Source organism: Oncorhynchus clarkii, chromosome 19, assembly GCF_045791955.1.
Source record: "Oncorhynchus clarkii lewisi isolate Uvic-CL-2024 chromosome 19, UVic_Ocla_1.0, whole genome shotgun sequence".
Taxonomy (NCBI): Eukaryota; Metazoa; Chordata; class Actinopteri; order Salmoniformes; family Salmonidae; genus Oncorhynchus; species Oncorhynchus clarkii.
The window spans coordinates 49,056,350-49,075,084 of record NC_092165.1 but is presented as its reverse complement, the minus strand read 5'-3'; the positions used below and the strand labels follow the sequence as shown (position 1 = coordinate 49,075,084).

General features: G+C 39.7%; 1 protein-coding gene across 2 annotated transcripts in view; it reads right to left on the bottom strand.

The window, feature by feature from the left end:
• Positions 1-573: 573 nt before the first annotated feature.
• LOC139375344 (beta/gamma crystallin domain-containing protein 1-like) overlaps positions 574-18,735 on the bottom strand; it is a 54,837-nt gene continuing 36,675 nt past the window's right edge. For both annotated transcript variants that reach the window (XM_071117039.1, XM_071117040.1), the window contains 12 exons: positions 15,574-15,764; positions 11,827-11,953; positions 11,509-11,654; positions 10,444-10,570; positions 10,219-10,248; positions 9,954-10,066; positions 9,666-9,798; positions 5,489-5,628; positions 5,105-5,228; positions 2,743-2,901; positions 2,307-2,472; positions 574-1,995 (listed from right to left, as the gene is read on the bottom strand). In XM_071117039.1, coding sequence (XP_070973140.1) covers positions 1,907-1,995; positions 2,307-2,472; positions 2,743-2,901; positions 5,105-5,228; positions 5,489-5,628; positions 9,666-9,798; positions 9,954-10,066; positions 10,219-10,248; positions 10,444-10,570; positions 11,509-11,654; positions 11,827-11,953; positions 15,574-15,764 — 1,545 coding nt within the window. In that variant the 3' untranslated portion in view covers positions 574-1,906. The remainder of the gene's footprint in view (positions 1,996-2,306; positions 2,473-2,742; positions 2,902-5,104; positions 5,229-5,488; positions 5,629-9,665; positions 9,799-9,953; positions 10,067-10,218; positions 10,249-10,443; positions 10,571-11,508; positions 11,655-11,826; positions 11,954-15,573; positions 15,765-18,735) is intronic.

Here is an 18,735-nt window from a genome sequence, read left to right as displayed (position 1 = left end):
TATTGTAGCACAGTGTTGAAACGGATCTTTAATCATTTGACATATGAAATACATGCACCTGTTGCAGCTAATGTTCTGTGAATAATGTGTGAAGTAAAGTATAAATCCAGACAAGAAAATTACTTATAAAACATGAAAAAACATATCAGTAACACTACTTGACTGTCATAACCATGTCATAATATATCATAACTGACAAAACTTGTCATAACCTGTCATAATATGGTCATAACACGGTCATGGCCCATATAGTTACACCTATTCTGACATATTGCATTATTTTTTGTCTGGTTATTACCCAAATGTATTCAAATGTGTTTTTCCCCTGCCAAGAAATGTCCTTTCGTTTGAAAGTTTGTTTCTTAAGTCCTTTGTTGTTGTTATGAATACTTTACATTAATTTTTTTCATAATATTTGAAATAACTTTTCATAAAGCATTATGACCATCCTATGTCACTTTACTTGGACTAAGAAAATACACTTTATGAAGCAGTCCAAATGCATTATGACCATCCTATGTCACTTTACTTGGACTAAGAAAATACACTTTATGAAGCAGTCCAAATGCATTATGACCATCCTATGTCACTTTACTTGGACTAAGAAAATACACTTTATGACACTGTTAAGAAGCATTATTACCATCATAATCATCTAAGCCATATAGGCCTATCACGCACATGCCCTTATGTCAGTCATCAGTCACAAAGAGGGTGTCTTGTCCTGCTCCTAAAATCTGCTCCTGCATTTATCCCAGTCATCAGAAACAGAGCATTGGGGTAGGCGCATGTCTAACATCAATGTGTGTGCAATTACAATGATAATTGTATATGGTCAATTTAAAAATGAATAACAAACATACTGTTGACAAGTAGGGTATGGTGTAATGGAATGTTTTGCCTTGTGCGGTAGTTTTTGGGTTATTTGACACTCTTATATACATGTCATAATCTTCCATAAAATAACTACCATGGTAGGTTTTATGTGTTTTGACACTCTTATGTAGGTGTCATAACCAGCCATAAAATAACCACCATGGTATGTTTTATGGGGTCATAATGTGTTATGACGCTGGGTGTCAAGTGTTACCAACATATCTACTCAAAACGTACCTTTGGAGAATTCAAGGAGTGTTCATCTATGACATGAAGAATGTGTGACTTCATAGACTAACCCTTGTGTGAAAACATACACATTTCAGTAGTTGACTGGTGAAGCACACTTAACTCATTGTAAATGCTATGAATATAGTAGAGACACACACATATCAATGAAATAATTAATTGTGGAATTTGTAAAGCATCATTCAAGTCCTGACTGTATATTGTAGTGCTCCTTAAATGTACTTTTAAGTTATTCATCAGATGCTCTTATCCAGAGGAATTAGTGCCTTGCTCAAGGGCACCTCAACATTTTTCACCTAGTCGGCTTGGGGATTCGAACCAGCAACATTTCAGTTACAGGCCCAATGCTCTTAACCGCTAGGCTACCTGCCGCCCTTGTTCCATAGATAGTTCTGTAGCCACATGTTGTTTGGTCTCTTTCTCGTTGCAGTGACATGGAAATGTGTAGTTTACTAGTTTATAGTTGTGTTTTACAAAGACAACCTAGTATGGATGCGCACAAGCTCAACACATGTTTCAGAATATCTCGAGGCCCACTGCAGACTAAAATCACAGAGCACTAAGGCCCTTGTAGGAACTGCATAAAGAAACAAGAGTATGGGTCCCACGGTGGAACTGCATCACAGAGCTTTGAGTCCCATGGCCTTCTGATGCAAGAAAGCTCTTAAACACTTGGCTTAGCTGCACCAGAGAGCTCTGAGGCCCACGGCAGAGCTGCACCAGAGAGTTCTGAAGCCCACGGCAGAGCTGCTGTAGAAGGGCCAGGCCTATTGACACTATATTACAGGATCTCCAAAGACCATCTTTGGTTGTGTTTTCTCTCATCAAATGTGTTGAGAATCACTTGAGTTTTGTCATAACTTTGTCCACCTGTGAGTAGAAGATATTATACAGTTTAGTGTAGGCTAAATATTCAATGGCATTGCAACAGATGGGTAATGAAAATAACTAACTAAACACTTCCTAAACTTACCACCAGATAGAGCCAGATAACTGGGGACAGAGCTCCTATTCTCTTTCTATGCTGAACGAAAATATAAATTCAACATGTAGTGTTGGTCCCATGTTTCATGAGCTGAAATAAAACATCCCATAAAATGTTCCATATGCAGCGTTTATATTTTTGTTCAGTATAGATACTACTGTAGCTGAGAGAGGAAGAGCAGGAGAGCGCATCTGACCTTTAACCTCAAGCACCAGATCAGGTTTGAGGTGGCATCGGACCAGGCCGTCTGGGGTAATGTTCCACAGCTGGTTGTCTTTCCCTGGCTCCGGAGGAGACACACTCAGCCTGCTGCCCGCCATGACAACGCTCCCCGTGATCTGCAGGCAACAGTCCTCCACCAGCTGTAGAGACAGGGAATAGAGGTTCAGATGTGGGTGGATTCTGTATTGAATACATACTTATAAGCATGATACAGATACAGTTTTGCAATGTTATATGAGAGACAAATGACAATTGTACTGGGACATGCTCAACACATGTGACATGAAACTATGTTGAAATAATGAGGAAGCCAGTTCTGTAACACTTGAAGGTGGTGATGATGGGAATGAATAAGGATGTCTGTGAGAGGAAAAGATGATCCATTGCAAAATCTGGAGCCCATGCGGTACCTTGCAGCGTAGGACTCCGTCATGGAACAGCCAGACCTGGTCCACTCCCCCAGTCTCCTCCAGGGCCTGGACCCGCAACAGCTTGATGTCATCCAGAGGCCCTGACAGGGACATCACGTAGCCCGTCTCCCTGCTTCGCAGACGGAAGTACACCTGCTTCTGTAGGGGGCAACAACACAGATAATATGATCTTGCCTTGACTAGGCTAGAAAAGTTATTTTCACCCGAAAGTGGTCATTATGAGTTATAGGGCTTGCTGTGGCTCCTTATAATTTCCATTGTGTAATCATTTGCATTGATGACTGAATGAGATTAGTGCAGAAGTTGAGTTGTAGTCAATAAGTTTGAACATTAGTCATGAAGATTAGGCTATTTGTATGTGGCCGATATGGGCCGATTCCAACCCGAGTTAAGCGAGCGTAAGTGCGTAAGAACGCATTTCCCTTTACATGCTTTTCAATATATGCGTATTCTATATTTTTGTATTTAAAAAAACTTTTTACCTCTTTTTCTCCCCAATTTTGTGATATCCAAATGGTAGTTAAAGTCTTGTCCCATTGCTGCAACTCTGCACTTGCTACTTGACACACTGCTCGCTTAACACGGGAGCCAGTTGCACCAATATGTCAGAGGAAACATTGTACAACTGGCAACTGAAGTCAGGGTGCATGCGCCTGGCCCACCACAGGAGTCGCTAGAGCGCAATGGGACAAAGACATCCCGGCCAGCCAAACCCTCCCTTAAACCGGACGATGCTGGGCCAATTGAGCGCAGCCTCATGGGTCTCCCAGTCCTGCCCCGTTCGACTCAGCCTGGTATGGAACCCTGGTCTGTAGTGATGCCCCTAGCACTGTGATGTAGTGCCTTAGACTGCTGCGCCATTCGGGAGGCCCCTATATGTGTATTCTGACCTTGAACTTAAGCATGACAACAGCATGCTATTCGTCCAGGGTGGAGATCAAATAATTGAAGGTGCTGCAGAGGTGTGTCTACAGATGCTGCATATTCTGACCTTGACTTAATTCCCCAACAAATCTACCACCTTTATGTGTGAATGAAACCTTGAATAAGGTCAAGCGAAGCTACCGGTTCCAAGTGGAAAAAGCATCCATTTTATATTTTCCAATAGAAATAACACCATTCTCTATGCACTGTAATTTACAACTTGATAAGAGCTATTGATAAGAGCTAGGTATATGATTAATCCGTTTGGATAAGGGAATTGTCAATATAAATTACACTTGTTTTAGATATATTTTACCTTATAATCCCTGGAGACAAATGTGAAACCAGTCATATGGCAGCAATCTGAAGGATGTCAACTTTCCCACAGTAAAGCTTATGAAATGCTGTGCATTATGCAGAATTTTAATTGTACGGCCTTTTAACTTAAAGGGATGAGCACTCTCTAATGTCGACTTTCTCTCTTTCCTATTTCTATCATGTTAAATATTAGCCACTATCAGTGTCGACCGTCAGTAGGCCTAATAACCACACATTCAACTGCCAATTTACGGTTAGTTCCCTTCACTTGGTATACATTATCACTACATTTAATTACATTATTTTGATGACCTTCATTTGCTTGCTCTGAAAACGTTGTCACAGCCGTGTGGTTGTTGCTGTCGATCATTAGGGAGAGTTGATAATATAAAAAAGAGGCTAAATAAATCATTATGGAGCGGAGCGCAGACCAAGCGGTAACAGTTTCAACTCGACGTGTTGCGCAATACTTGGCCGTGTCGTCACACAGTTTCATGGTATATCCTACTGTTGTACACTATTCTCCCTATTATAATTATATGTACACTAGTCATCCTACATTACCATGGGTTGAAGAACAATGTTTTCTTTCTTTCGTGCATAAAGGCTCCCCAAATCTGTTTTTTTTTATGATGAATAAATACTTTCCTAACCACAGGAGGTTGGTGGCACTTTAATGAGGGAGAATTTGCTCGTGGTAATGGCTGGAGCAAAATCAATGGAATGGTATCAAATACAGCAAACAGTTGGTTTCCATGTGTGTGATGCCATTCCATTCCCTCTGTTCCAGTCATTATTATGAACCGTCCTCCCCTCAGCAGCCTCCACTGTTCCTAACCCTGAATCATCTACAATATCAGAACATTTTAAAACAAACAATTGGTGCTGAAATGGAGACGAACATGCATATATTTAGATGTATTTCTTTCATTGACCCTAATATTCGTTCTCTCGATATATTGTAGTGAGCCTGTTGACAAAATTCTAACTAAAAGATACACCATATTTAAAGGGATGTCTTAAGATACATGTACAGAAAACTCTACTGAATGAAAACTCCCAGAGAAAATCTGTTGGTCCGCATGCCCCGCCTCCATACCTGCAATAGTGGTCGCAGGGATCCGATTCGCGGCCAGCTACTGAACTTGCACCAATCACCCAGTTTGCTGGGCGGTAGCAGGATCTGACGGCCGCGGTGATGACACCCCTCATACAGCACCCACCTGTAGAGCAGGAATTATCAATCACACACAGTCAGTTGCTCTACTTACACAAACCTCAAACACACCTTAAATGTGAACAATCCACATTCCTACAGCACTCCTCTTTACAATAAGCTAGCAAATCTAGTTGATGGGTTAATAGGTGCTTAGACAGTGCTTCATCAACTAATTTGAATAGTAGGTGCAACTCTTGCTTTACAATGTTCTGTTTTGTTTTATTGCCTAATAAAAACTGTCAAATCTATTCAGGTGTGACTTACATTCCTCCGTCGATAACCAGGGAGCGTATGCGTCCGTCCACCCCAGCCAGCTGCAGGTTCACCAACCCTTCCGTCAGCACCACCCTACGGCCTCTACAGCCAACCTTACTGAACAACGTTATGGACGGGAGGGAGAACTCCTGGAAAGATAAGGGGGAAGTGATGTGTGAAGCGTGAGATTATATATCATTATGGTATTGTAGGTACAGGACACATCCAAGATGTGCAGTTCACTTCACACAGACATGACATAGGTTTACAAATACATTCATGCCGTGCCAAAAGGGTTGGGTAGGTTACCTGTCCCAACTTTTGGATTACCCAAACTCAGTAACGTAATCTGATTACATTCCATTACTTTTAGAAACTTTCCCCTTAAGAGACATTTGAAGAAAGCAAAAATGTGTGTTACCAATTGAATGACATCCATTGCAGGATAAATCAATGTTAAAGTTTACATAGCTGCCCATATATGGATGTTAAATTTTACTTTATGGGTTGGTTATGTAGGCTTTTTCCATTGCTTTCTACTACATACGATTAAATTATTTCTTGACATTAAAAACCAAAGTCTATCAGAATTCCAGTCATTCCAATAAATGTTATACCCTTCGATCTTCAAGAATAGGACTTGGAAGAATGGAAGTATAGATTAGCCAAATTGTTTTACCTGAGGATGACGCCAAAAACGAAGGACTTATTAGCCAGCCCTACTCTGCTGTTTATGATTTTGTTGTCATGAAGGACTGATTGGGCTTATTGAGTTGAATTTAAAAATAACTGCTGCGCTCATGGAATGGCGTGCTTTGAGCACTACTGAAAAATGAATGCCATATCCTGCATCTGCTATAGGCCTATATATATATAGAGAGAGATGAAGTCGGAAGTTTACATACACCTTAGCCAAATACATTTAAACTCAGTTAAAAAAAAAAAAAATCCTGACATTTAATCCTAGTACAAATTCCCTGTCTTAGGTCACCACTTTATTTTAAGAACTTGAAATGTCAGAATAATAGTAGAGAGAATTATCATCTCATTCCCAGTTGGTCTGAAGTGTACATACACTCAAATAATATTTGGTAGCATTGCCTTGAAATTGTTTAACTTGGGTCAAACGTTTTGGGGAGCTTTCCACAAGCTTCCCACAATACGTTGGGTGAATTTTGGCCCATTCCTCCTGACAGAGCTGGTGTATCTGAGCCAGGTTTGTAGGCCTCCTTGATTGCACACGCTTTTTCAGTTCTGCCCACAAATTTTCGATAGGATTGAGGTCAGGGCTTTGTGATGGCCACTCCAATACATTGACTTTGTTGTCCTTAAGCCATTTTGCCACAACTTTGGAAGTATGCTTGGGGTCACTGTCCATTTGGAAGACCCATTTGCGACCAAGCTTTAACTTCCTGACTGATGTCTTGAGATGTTGCTTCAATATATCCACATAATTTTCCTACCTTGTGATGCCATCTATTTTGTGAAGTGCACCAGTCCCTCCTGCAGCAAAGCACCCCCATAACATGATGCTGCCACCCCCGTGCTCCACGCTTGGGATGGTGTTCTTTGGCTTGCAAGCCTCCTCTTTTTCCTCCAAACATAACAATTGCCAAACAGTTCTATTTTGTTTCATCAGACCAGAGAAGATTTCTCCAAAAAGTACGATCTTTGTCCCCATGTGCAGTTGCAAACCGTAGTCTGGTTTTTATATGACGTTTTTGGAACAGTGGCTTCTTCCTTGCTGAGCGGTCTTTCAGGTTATGTCAATATAGGACTCATTTTACTGTGGATATAGATACTTTTGTACCTGTTTCCTCCAGAATCAGCACAAGGTCCTTTGCTGTTGTCCTGGGATTGATTTGCACTTTTCACACCAAAGTACACACCAAAGGATTAAATGTCAGGAATTGTGAAAAACTGAGTTTAAATGTATTTGGCTAAGGTGTATGTAAACTTCTGACTTCAACTATATATATAAATAAATATAAATATAAATATAAATATATAAATATAAATATAAATATATAAATATAAATATATAAATATAAATATATAAATATAAATATATATATATATATATATATATATATATATATATATATATAAAATAATGGATGTAGGAACTACAGATTGCCCCTTTAAGTCAATCAAAAGTGTACAAGTTTGAGCATTTGTCCATTCGGCCTATGGATAATTTTTTTTTATCAGCATGAAGTAGATTGGGCAATAAAAGCCCCACTTTTATTCCATAGGTTGAATTCGCACTATGCAGCTGTTGCAAGAGTGCATTTTTCACTGGCTGTCCACTAGTTTCAAAAACAGTGAATGATATGCAGCTTAAACTTTTTAAACCGCGATCCATTAAACACATTTGGTGTGTCATCATAGTGGTCTCTGACTTGTGGTCAGACTCGCTCAGGTGGAAGAAATGTAAACTTGTGCCTTTTTTCAATGCTGATTTGAATGTCATTGAAAAAACAGAGAAGTGTCAAAAATAATTTTTCCGCAAACATCCTTTCTGAATGTAACTTCTCGGTGACAGGGGGGCAGTATTGAGTAGCTTGGATGAATAGGATGCCCAGAGTAAACTGCCTGATACTCTGTCCCAGATGCTAATATATGCATATTATTAGTAGTATTGAATAGAAAACACTCTGAAATTTCTAAAACTGTTTGAATGATGTCTGTGAGTATAACATAACTCATATGGCAGGCGAAAACCTGAGACAAATCCAACTAGGAAGTGGAAATCTGAGGTTTGTAGTTTCATTTAAGTGATTGCCTATCCAATATGCTGTGTCTATGGGGCCAGATTGCACTTCCCAAGGCTTCCAGCAGATGTCAACAGTCTTTAGAAAGTTGTTTGAGGCTTCTATTGTGGAAGGGTGTCGAATAAGAGCTGTTTCAACAAGTGGACTAGGCTGTGACCAATCAGTTGTTTACTGCGTGGTCACGCGGGCACGCCGTTCCTTCTTTTTCCTCTGTAATGAATACGCTATTGTCCGGTTGGAATATTATTGAAGATTTATTATAAAAATACCCTAAGGATTGATTGTAAACATCGTTCGACATGTTTCTACAAACTTTAATGGAACTCTTTTGACTTTTCGTCTGGATTTTGCGCTCACGCATTGTGCCTTAGGAATAGTGAACTAAACGTGCGAAAAAAACGGAGGTATTTGGACATAAATATGGACGTAATCGAACAAAACAAACATTTATTGTGGAAGTGGGAGTCCTGAGAGTGCATTCTGACGAAGATCAGCAAAGGTAAGGGAAGATTTATAATGCTATTTATGACTTTTGTTGACTTCACATCTTGGCGGGTAACTGTTTGGCTTGCTTTTGTGGCTGAACGCTGTTCTCAGATTATTGAATATTGTGCTTTTGCCGTAAAGCTTTTTTGAAATCTGACACATCGGTTGCATTAAGAACAAGTTTATCTTTAATTCTATGTAAAACATGTATCTTTCATCAAAGTTTATGATGAGTATTTATGTTATTTGATGTGGCTCTCTGCAATTTCTCCGGATGTTTTGGAGGCATTCTGAACATGGCGCCAACGTAAACTGAGGTTTTTGGATATAAATATGAACTTGATCGAACAAAACATACATGTATTGTGTAACATTGAGTCCTGGGAGTGTCATCTGATGAAGATCGTCAAAGGTTAGTGATTCATTTTATCTATATTTCTGCTTTTTGTGACTTTGGTTGGAAAATGGCTGAATGCTTTCTGTGACTAGTTGCTGACCTAACATAATGAATGATATGTTCTGCTTTCGCCGAAAAGCCATTTTGAAATCGGACACTGTGGTTGGATTAACGTGAAGTGTATCTTTAAAATGGTGTTTAAATACTTGTATGTTTGAGGAATTTTAATTATGAGATTTCTGTTGTTTTGAATTTGGTGCCCTGCACTTTCACTGGCTGTTGGCGAGGTGGGACGCTAGCGTCCCGAACGATCCCAGAGGTTAAAAGTAATCCTCGAAGTAATCATCTAGTTTTTCAAAAGTATCTGTAATCTGATTACAATATTTTAGCTGGTAATGTAAGGGACTATAGTTGCTGTTTTTTGTAATCCCTTACATGTAACATATTATATGTAATCTGTTACACGTAAGGGATTACAAAAAAGCCTGCATGTCAACACACATAACTCCAGGATCTCCTCTGTACTCACATGGCTGATGGTCTGTATGGAGCGGATGGTAGAGTCAGGACCCAGACAGCCCATGGACTTGGTATTGGGGTAGTCTCCCTCCTCCAGGACATACATGTGCTCTGTGAACTGGGATCCTTCATACGCCACCCAGCTGGAACACAGCGCAGAGGCATGCAGTCAACTACAGCTCTCTCCAGTACTAAGTCCTCTTTGAGTGTAATATACAACTAACATTTCTGTATTCTAAATGTCACTCTATAACAAGTAGAATGAACATGCTGTGTTTATAGTTGATGTTCTGCTCACCTCCCAGCCAGTACTCTACAGGAGCCAGGGAAGAAGTCTTCCTCCAGGGCTACCACACTGTCCTCCAGTACCACCACTCTGCCCTGGAACCCAGGCTTTGAGAACAGCTGGAGCTAAGGTGCATACACAGGAGAAAAACATGACCTACAACTACAGTGGATTACAGCTAAGATACTTCATGCAACATTGTGGTATAATCACATCCATAGACTATTGACTATGTTAAGATAGTTAATATTTTTTGTTTATCACAATCAGAACATACCCTGAACTTGCTTGATCCACCCAGGTTATCCTGAAAGTAATAAAGGAATTATGGGTAAACCAGTTCAAAGCTTCCTCACCAACCTCATAGTTTATCAGAGTCATGAAAGTACACTGTAAGTATGATCAAGTATGATACTACAAAGGTGGTACTACTGTGATTATTATTGTATCATAGTCTTGCCCTAGTCCACCCATTGACTGTGCTTAAATATGTTATGTTTACCTGGAAGACTGGCTGCAGTGAGGATATCTTGAGGTTCGGTCCTCCCCAGTCCTCTGGGCTTCCGTAGAGGCCTTTCTCTAGAATGTAAAGTTCTCCGGAGAACCCAGGGTTCTCAAAGGCAACCCACCTGTTTAGAACACATTCACAACAGGTAAACTGGTACATTTATACTTAGGACACTCCATAATAACATTTCACAATACAACATGTTGTAAATAGCATCATTCCCATCCGTATGTCATAAACTTTAAACAGGAGGTCTGAATATGATTGTTATAATTTTACTGTTGTTTCTAATCCTGTAATATTAGATGTTTATAACTTGAAATCACTAGCTCTAACTCCATTTTATCACTAACCAAACACTGAGCTATGGCATTTTAAAAGGCCATAAAACAATTAGCCAGGTAAACTACACAGGAAACAGTAGAAGGTTATAAAGAGATTATGTGAAGGCTATCCCTATTCAGTGGAGTTCATTTTCAACTACATAAGCTTTAGGCGTATGCTCTACTTAACCAGTTTGGAAAATTATATTAAAATGAAAGCTGTTCATTCTAACAGAGAGACTTTTGTGATAGCTTATGAACCACTGAGACAACTGTCTTCATCTATAAAAGAGATAGCCAATGAACTAATAGCCAATGAACTTCTAAGTGATTAAATTCAGATATGTCTGGAACATGGCCACTCCCTTTCTTTACTGAAATATGTACAAAGCTTATACAGTTTGAAATGTGACTCCGCGACTGGACCTTTACAATCTATTCTCCTCTCTAAGAATATATAACCCCAGAGATTGATCTCATTTTCCCACCTATTGTCTAACCTTCAGTATCACTTTACTAAGCGTGACATTCACACCAGTCTTTCACGTTTGTGCATGTGTGCGCATGTGTGTGTGTGTGTTAATTAAAATATTGCAATCAGAGGAAAGAGAATAGGAGTGACCCACCTATATTTCTCTAGCTCAGCCAGCCAAAGCCCTTGGCTTTTGTGACACACCAAGTTATTTGAATAGATGCAGGAGACTGCTACATAGGACTGTCAGAGAAGTTGACTTACACTCCACCCTGGACATTGATGGACTGTGTCTTCGAGCCGAAGCCTGTGTCCTCCATGTTAATGACAGGCCCTAGCAGGTCCATGTTGACCCCTCTCTCCCCAAAGTCCCTCTCACTGAACAACTTCACATGTGGAGACAGGACATCCTACAACCCAGGGAATGTAAACACAAACACCCAAACAATCTCTATTTACAAAGACCAAACTGACTTTATTTTGGCTAGGTACTTTCAATCATCACAAACATTCTATATATTCTTTGTAGAAGCAAACAGATTTAAACCATGGCTCTGAATAGATGAGAGTTCCAGTACTTACAGTGCGTACAGGGCGAAGTGACAGGAGCTGGTCTCCATAGCCTCCCCACTCCCTCCAGTCAGGATACTCCCCCTCCTCCAGGAGATACTGGTGACCTTCAAACTCTGGTTCATCATAGCCAACCCAGCTACAGGGACAATCAGGAACACACAGGGTGATAGAGTAGATCTGACCCAGCTACAGGGACAATCAGGAGCACAGATGGCTCTATTTGGGCTAGTTTCAAACACTAGCCCAAATTTTTGTCATATAAAAAGCGTCACACTGGCATGTTCCAGCCCGCCAGATTTGGCAATTGACCTGTATTATATCAGCTCGCTTGCGCTCAGATGGGCGGGGTGGAAATACTTAAGGTGTGTCATTAAAAACATAATCCAAAGTGCTAATTTCAGGTAGCACTGACAGGGATATGTAAAACCAGCCAGAAGCTGATTTTAGCGGTAACGCAGTGGGTTATGGCATGAATTCTGACAGCGGAAAGGCAGCCTATCCAGGCACATTGCCCAGGTGCGCATGGTACAAGAGTAGCCTAATGTGCTTTTGGTGACTGTATACTTCGTATTTAGAAAAAACATAAAAAATGCATGTTTTTCCCCATTTTGTTTAATTTGATTAAAAACCAAGCATAGCTCTCCTCTCAATGAAGGCTTTTTTGTCAGCCCAATACAACTGCAAATATCAAGTTGGAGAGGAGTAAAACAGTGATATATTATATTCCCTTTTTGTCTATGCATTGTAAGCATTTTTGCCATGCAGGTCCCATTTTGGACATCGGTAAACCCCCCCTACGTGTCCATGCCCATCCTGAAACTAGAGATGAGAACATTGGTGAATACCGGTGAACCTGGCATTTAGAAGTTATCTGTAACCTGTGAAAATGGCTTGTTTTCCGTTTCATATGTTCAAAACCCAAGCCCTTTAAGCCTACTGTATCGAAGGCTGGTTTTCAAATCAAAATCAAATCACATTTTATTAGTCACATACACGTGTTTAGCAGATGTTATTGTGGGTGTAGAGAAATGCTTGTGCTTCTAGCTCCGACAGTGCAGCAATATCTAACAAATAATATCTAACAGTTTCACAACAGCAATGTGTGTCTTTTTTATCCTGGGGATGATGTCATTACATTTTACATTTATTTATTATTGTTGTTGTCTAACAAAAATGGATTGCTTGTTTTTCGTTTACATTTATTACAGCCAAACCTATTTGAATGATTCACCTTTCCGGTTTCATGGTGACAATGTCCGTGGCGTGCTTGGAATGCAACTTCTGGAGATGTGTGAATGCGATCTGATCTGTAAAATGGTTCCCAATATATTCATAAAACATAGGCCTATTTGGGGGCACTATAACGGTGAGTGGACATTCTCCATTTCTATTTATTTAGGATCTTTGTCCAGCTACTGTGAAAAGTTTGGATGAGCCATGAAACCCTCCATTGTTTTATATGCCCACAGGGAGAAATTATGTTGCCTGTAAGTGTGACATAGCCTATTTAAAACAAGTTGTTGTTTAGTTTAGAATTTGATTAAAATGATTCATTCTCTTTTTAGGCCTTATCAATCATTTATTGAATCTTGTTTATTGACAATGTTTAGCATGTCCATGGCTCAGTCATAATGCAATTTACAGTAGGCCTAGCCCCTTTATCAGTGTGAATGCTATTTACAGTAGGCCTAGCCCCTATATCAGTGTGAATGCTATTTACAGTAGGCCTAGCCCCTATATCAGTGTGAATGCTATTTACAGTAGGCCTAGCCCCTATATCAGTGTGAATGCTATTTACAGTAGGCCTAGCCCCTATATCAGTGTGAATGCTATTTACAGTAGGCTTGGCCCCTATATCAGTGTGAATGCTATTTATAGTAGGCCTAGCCCCTATATCAGTGTGAATGCTATTTACAGTAGGCCAGGCCCCGATATCAGTGTGAATGCTATTGATGCCATGAAATTAATTAGAACAATGTGAACTGCAAATGGGTTCAAGTTTTAACGTATTTAGCAAAGATAGGATTAAATTTAGTTATTTAGTTTCTGTAAGCCATTTAACAAACTATAACAGACTAACATTGGAATTGATTCCAAGGCAATGCATAAAAGACTGTAAATACACCACTTGATGCAACCACATATTTCGTCATTGGGGCGCGTTCTGATTGGCCAGTGAGGGGCCAAGCCTCGACATACCCACAACTTGTTAATTCATTTAAACCCAGGCCTTTCGCGCACTTACCAATAATTGTGATAGTGAAAATAGCTAAAATATTTCTAACACACACCTGAACCCTATAGCTCTACCGCCTGTGCTTAATTTACCATTGCTTTAGGTTTGTTAAAATAAATCCCAGAGGGTGTTGTTAGAACAGATCTGACCCAATACAGTATAAAATGAATTGACCGTTAAAACCTTTTTGGGATAGGGGGCAGCATTTTCACTTTTGGATGAATAGCGTGCCCAGAGTGAACTGCCTCCTACTCTCTCCCAGATGCTAATATATGCATATTATTATTGTTATTGGATAGAAAACACTCTGAAGTTTCTAAAACTGTTTGAATGATGTCTGTGAGAATAACAGAACTCGTATGGCAGGCGAAAATCAGAGAAAAATCCAACCAGGAAGTGGGACATCTGAAGTTTGTAGTTTTTCAAAGCTTGGCCTACCGAATTCACATTGAGATATGGATAAAGTTGCACTTCCTACGGCTTCCACTAGATGTCAACCGTCTTTAGAAACTTGAATGAGGATTCTACTATAAAGGAGGGGCTCATGAGACCTCTTTGAGTCAGTGGTCTGGCAGAGTGCCTTGGTCTAATGAAGTGCGCTCCTGACAGAGTTACCTCTCGTTCCACTGCATTTCTTCAGACAAAGGAATTCTCAGGTTGGAACATTATTGATGTTTTATGTTAAAAACATCCTAAAGATTGATTCCATATATCGTTTGACATGTTTCTAAAGGACTGTAACGGAACTTTTTGAGTTTTTGTCTGGACAAAGTGCCTGCGCCTCATGAAGATGGATTACTGGGCTGAACACGCTAACAACAAGTGGCTATTTGGACATAAATGATGGACTTTATGGAACAAATCAGTAATTTATTGTTGAACTGGGATTCCTGGGAGTGCCTTTTGATGAAGATCATCAAAGGTAAGTGAAAATGTATGGTGTTATTTCTAACTTTGTTGACTCCAAAATGACGGATATTCCTCTGGCTGTTTTGGGTTCTGAGTGCCGTTCTCAGATTATGCTTTTTCCTTCAAGTTTTTAAAAAATCTGACACAGCGGTTGCATTAAGGAGAAGTCTACCTTTAATTCTGTCAATAACAGTTGTATCTTTTATCAATGTTTATTATGAGTATTTCTGCAAAATCACCGGATGTTTTGGAATCAAAACATTACTGCACGTAACGCGCCACTGTAAACTGAGATTTTTGGATATAAATATGCACATTATCGAACAAAACATACATTATTGTGTAACATGATGTCCTATGATTGTCGTCTGATGAAGATCATCAAAGGTAAGTGATTCATTTTATCTATATTTCTGCTTTTTGCTTTTTTATTTATTATTTCTGCTATACTATGACCTAACATAATCATATGTTGTGCTTCTGCTAGCGGAACCCCTGCCCTAAAAAGGTTAATCTGTGTTATGGCAGGTCAATATGGGCAGAGGAGGGGTTATTTCATTACAATACTATTCCCTGCTGCATGTCAGCTGAGATCAACCACAAGTACTTACAGTCCACGAATGATCTTGATGGATCCCACAGAACACAAAGTCTTCCTTCTGACTGGATTACCTTCTGCCTCCTCCCCCACCACCTCCTCCACCCGCCTCTCTTTCTCCTCTCCTCCCTCTCTGAAGTCGTACACATCATCGTCAATCTCCACACACTCGCCCTCGAAGCACGGCCTCTCGTACACCAGAGCCTGAAGGAGAGAGAAGGGGTTAAAGTTGAGGCTGATGTGCTGAGGTGGGCAAAGTGATCTTGTCCATACCTGTCAACATCCCAGGGATGCATGCTCCTCATACCACAGATTCCACCCCCCTAGGCCCTGTACCTCTGGACAGAACATTTCACAACTGCCTGTCTGACAGTGCAATATTGAGCCCAGAGGGCTAGGTGGTACTTTTCCTAAACCATCAATCAATTGTTTATTTTAATGGTTGAACAAATGTTCAGCAGATATTGAGCCATACTGCTACATTATTAGCCCCTTGAAACCTATGAAATGCGTTTGCATATTTCTACATTTTAGACCTCATCTGGTCTGCCAGAATGTCCTAAACAAACAGCTCTACTGGCAACCACAGCCCAGCATGCAGAGACAACACACTTTTGTGCTATGTGCCCATAGAGCTGCCGGGGCACACATAGTTTTCTCACTAGTCACTAGTCAATCCACCTGAAACAACAGGCCTGTTGGTCTGTTTCACAATTAACAGATTTTATAAGACAGAGAACTTAGGATGACAGCTGTGCTATAAAAATATGTGGTCCCATCATATCACAGCTAGTCTTCAGCCATGTCACCAGAAAAAAGCCAAGCATTTGGATATTATGAAGTTTTGTGGTAAGAGGCGATTGCAGTTGTTAAAAGTTCCCACTGTCATTCACAGACTGTTTAAAAAAAATGTATCCTTAAAACTTATTGTGGCTAGGGGTTCCGCTAGCTGAATCTTTTTTTATTTATAGAAATATAGAACTTTCATACATTCACAAGTGCAATACACCAAATTAAAGCTTAACTTCTTGTTAATCTACCCATCGTGTCCGATTTCAAAAAGGCTTTAAAGCGAAAGCACAACATATGATTATGTTAGGTCAGAGCCTGGTCACAAAAACACATACTGTACATCCATTTTCCAGCTAAAGAGAGGAGTCACAAAAAGCAGAAATAGAGATGAAATTAATCACTAACGTTTGATGATCTTCATCGGATGGCACTCATAGGACTTCATGTTACACAATACATGTATGTTTTGGTCGATAAAGTGCATATTTATATCCAAAAATCTCAATTTACATTGGCGCGTTACGTTCAGTAATGTTTTGCTTCCAAAACATCCGGTGATTTTGCAGAGCCACATCAATTTACAGAAATATTCATCATAAACTTTAATATAAGATACAAGTGTTATGCACAGAATTAGAGATATACTTCTCCTTAATGAAACCGCTGTGTCAGATTTAAAAAAAACTTTAAGGAAAAAGCAAACCATGCAATAATCTGAGTACACCGCTCAGACAACAAAACAAGCCATACAGATATCCGCCATGTTGGAGTCAACAGAAGTCAGAAAGAGCGTTATAAATATTCACTTACCTTTGATGATCTTCATCAGAATGCACTCCCAGGAATCCCAGTTCCACAATAAATGTTTGATTTGTTCGATAAAGTCCATCATTTACGTCCAAATACCTCATTTTGTTAGTGCATTCAGTTCACAAATCCAAACTCACGACGCGCAGGCAAGTCCAGGCGAAAGTTCATATTACAGTTCTTAGAAACATATCAAACGATGTATAGAATCAACGGTCATCCAAACGTGAAAATGCTATCCCAAACAGGTTTTAAACATTGATGTAAATATGAATGGTCATAGGAATAGCTATAAAAACAGGATAATTCAAAGAGGGGAAGCATACCTTTACTTCATTAGCCTCTTACAGACACCGAGATGCCAGCGTCTCACCTAGCCAACAGGAAATGGAAATGCGTAGCGCCAAATGCTAATAGTACTCGCTAAAACTCAAACTTTCATTAAATCACACATGCAGGGTACTCAATTAAAGCTACACTCCTTGTGAATCTAGCCAACATGTCAGATTTTAAAAATGCTTTCCGGCGAAAGCATGAGAAGCTATTATCTGATAGCATGCACCCCCCCCGAAATACCTGAAGGAGGTGTAAACAAAAGAATTAGCGTAGCCGGCGCTACACAAAACCAGAAATAAAATATAAAACATGCATTACCTTTGACAAGCTTCTTTTTTGGCACTCCAATATGTCCCATAAACATCACAATTGGTTCTTTTTTTCGATTAAATCCGTCCATGTATACCCAAAATGTCCATTTGTATAGCCCGTCTGATCCAGAAAAAAACAGCTTTCCAAAATGCAACGGCATTTTTTAAAATTCAAAAAGTTGCCTATAAACTTTGCCAAAAACCTTCAAACTACTTTTGTAATCCAACTTTAGGTATTTATAAACGTTAATAATCGATCAAATTGATCACGGGCCGATCTGTATTCAATAGCTGCAAGTCAACAAAGCATGGACGATTTTCTCTCTTTCATATCCATCCAGCGTGTACCCATTGACAGGAAGTGTCTATTCTTCATTTCACCAAGGATAAACTTCAACCCAATTCCCAACACTGGCGACATCGTGTGGAAGCTGTAGGAACTGTAAACTGGGCGCTATCTATTTTCCCTTGCCATAGACAATACATTGAACTGGCGGAGGGATTTATTTTTTTATTTTTTTACCAGTTTTTCCTTGGGGTCTCGCCTGCTACACACGTTCTGTTATAGTCACAGACATGATTTAACCAGTTTTATAAACTTCAGAGAGTTTTCTATCCACACATACTAATAATTTGCATATGCTATATTCCTGGCATGGGTAGCAGGACATTTAAATTTTGCACGCTTTTTATCCAAAAGTTGAAAGAATGCGCACAGATCTTTAAGAGGTACAAACCTCAGATTTCCCCCTTCCTGGTTGGACTTTTCTCAGGTTTCCGCCTGCCATATGAGTTCTGTTATAGTCACAGACATCATTCAAACAGTTCTAGAAACTTCAGAGTGTTTTCCATCCAAATGTACTAATAATATGCATATATTAGCAACTGGGCCTGAGTAGCAGGCAGTTTACTCTGGGAACGCTTTTCAT